The sequence below is a fragment of the Pundamilia nyererei genome, unplaced genomic scaffold (assembly GCF_000239375.1).
Source record: "Pundamilia nyererei isolate P.nyererei 1_Seehausen unplaced genomic scaffold, PunNye1.0 scaffold01690, whole genome shotgun sequence".
In the NCBI taxonomy this organism is placed as follows: Eukaryota; Metazoa; Chordata; class Actinopteri; order Cichliformes; family Cichlidae; genus Pundamilia; species Pundamilia nyererei.
In genome coordinates this window covers 2,267-4,788 of record NW_005189091.1, presented here as the reverse complement: position 1 = coordinate 4,788, position 2,522 = coordinate 2,267, and the positions used below count along the sequence as shown (strand labels likewise).

At 43.7% G+C, this 2,522-nt stretch overlaps 1 protein-coding gene across 1 annotated transcript in view; it reads right to left on the bottom strand.

Annotated features, from left to right (window-relative positions):
- Positions 1–2,522, bottom strand: part of LOC106456043 (olfactory receptor 56A1-like) — a 4,928-nt gene that overhangs the window by 1,114 nt on the left and 1,292 nt on the right. The window contains exon 2 of the mRNA XM_013908156.1: positions 1,248–1,269. Coding sequence (XP_013763610.1) covers positions 1,248–1,269 — 22 coding nt within the window. The remainder of the gene's footprint in view (positions 1–1,247; positions 1,270–2,522) is intronic.

Genomic DNA, 2,522 nt, shown 5'->3' with positions numbered 1-2,522 from the left:
TGCATGATGCTGTCATCTACCTGCTGCTTCTCTCATCTGGAGAGTCCCAGGTGTACTGTGAGAATGATGGGGTTTTTTTTATTTCTCCGGTGCCTTCAACACCATCCAACCCTCAGTTCTAAGGGGGAAGCTGCAGGGAGCGGGAATGGACCATCAGCTGCCCTCATGGATAATAATAATAATAATAACAACAATAATAATGGAATGCATTTATATAGCGCTTTTCTAGGCACCCAAAGTGCTTTACAATTCCATTATTCATTCATTTTCACATTCACACACTGGTGGAGGCAAGCTACAGTTGTAGCCACAGCTGCCCTGGGGCAGACTGACAGATGCGAGGCTGCTATATCGCACCACTGGCCCCTCTGGCTAGCACCAGTAGAAGGTAGGGTAAAGTGTCTTGCCCAAGGACACAACGACCAGGGCAGAGAGAGCAGGAGGATCTAACCAGCAACCTTCCGGTTATAGATGAGCTTCCCAATCCCCTGAGCCACGGTCGCCCCCGATTGTTGATTACTTACCAGTTGACCCCAGTATGTGAGGCTGAGGGACTGTGTGTCTGAGGTGGTAGTCTGTAGCATGGAGGTCTCACAAGGAACAGTACTTGCACCTTTTTACTTTTTTAGCTAGTGCGAACAGAACCATCTTCGCATCAATGCCAGCAAGACGGAGCTGGTGATTGATTTCAGCAAGAAGCCCCCCCCCCTGTTACACCAGTGAACATCCAGGGTTTGGACACTGAAACAGTAGGGGAGTACAAATACCTGGGTGGTCACCTTGGTAACAAACTGGACTGGTCCACAAACAAAAATGCACTCTACAAAAAGGATCTAAGTCAGGGGTCGGCAACCTTTAGTCCTTATAGTGCGGCTCCGCGTGGTTTGGGAAAATGAATTAGAAGTATTTAGTGTATTTGATTTATGTTAGTTTTTTTTTTTTACTTTTAGTTCTAAATTGTAAGATTATTGTGATATTGAAATATAAAAATTTAATTCTATTTTATTATTTTTTCATCGCTCAAAATAAGCGTCACATTCGCAGAAGCCGGTGTACCCTCGAAACTCCATACATTTATCGAGACTTTCAACCCCAGGTAGGCCAATTATGGATCTTCGGATCCACATTATGCCAGCAGCTGTTCTCCACCGTGAACTATGTTAAAAACAAACACCGCTCACGCATCACAGATGACAGCTTACAGTCCTGGGTAAAGATGAAAGTGACTTCGTACAGCCCTGATTTGCAGACGCTGTGCGCATATGGGATATGCGCAGAGGTTCAAGAGCAGAAGTCCCATTGTAAACATATCACGGCAGACCCGACGATGTTTGCATGAACATGCTTTTCAGGATCTCTTTACTGACCGGTTTTCACACACGGTTGCTGACTCATACAGCCGGCTGAAGCTTTTCAGCTCACAGCCTGGCATACACCAACAACAGCATAGATAGCACAGACGTTAAGGTGGCGATGCGTGATTGCGGGTGCCGCTAAAGTGCGTCCACCTCCTCTGCAGCGGCACTGCAGACAACGCCCCTCCACACACCTTAACTTGGCAAAATACATATTTAGGCAGAATTTTGCAAATATCTATTTTTGATTTTTTTTTAGCAGCATAGTGCTTTTTTTCCAATTATTTTTTAAAAACCAGGTCAAGGCTCCAAAAGCTCAATGGCGATATAAGGGTGGCGGCTCACAACAGTTTTTGTTTGCTACATGGATCATTTTAGTTCAGCTGGGTGTCTTTCCTTTTGTTATATTTCTTTATGAGTTCAAAATGTCTTAATTACATAAATAAAATGTAACTTTCTCTGTAGCACTTCATGGATTTCATAAACAACACATCTTAGTTGTTAGTTTTGCATGGAAACCAGGTCCAAATGGCTCTTTGGGTTTTAAAGGTTGCTGACCCCTGGTCTAAGTCATCTCCACCTGCGATGGCAGCTGAGATCTTTTGGGGTGAACAGGACTCTGCTAAGGAAGTTTTATGACACTGTGGTGGCATCTGCTATTTTTTATGCTGTGGTCTGCTGGAGTGGTGGAATGGCAGAGAGGGACAGGGGGAAACTTAACAAATTGGTCAAGAGGGCCAGCTCTGTCCTGGACTGTCCGCTGAAGTCCATCGAGCAGGTTGGGGAGGAGAGGATGTTGTCTAAGCTAAGATCCATCATGGACAATACCTCCCATCCCCTGCATGAACCTGTATGAGCACTGAGCAGCTCGTTCAGCAGTAGACTTTTACACCCACAGTGTAGGAAGGAGTGCTACTGCAGGTCATTCTTACCAGCAGCTGTCAGACTCTATAACACAGTTGAACTTTTTTTTTTTAATCTCTGTACAATTTTTATACATATTTCTGTGCATTGTTACGTGCATATATGAACTTCAGTTGCTTATGTATATAGGACCGCATTGTTTCTTCCTTCTACATTTTATATTCCCTTTAGATCTGTGTAACACCCAAATTTCTCATTCGTGAGATAATAAAGGTTGATTCTATTATATTCTAAATATTTTTT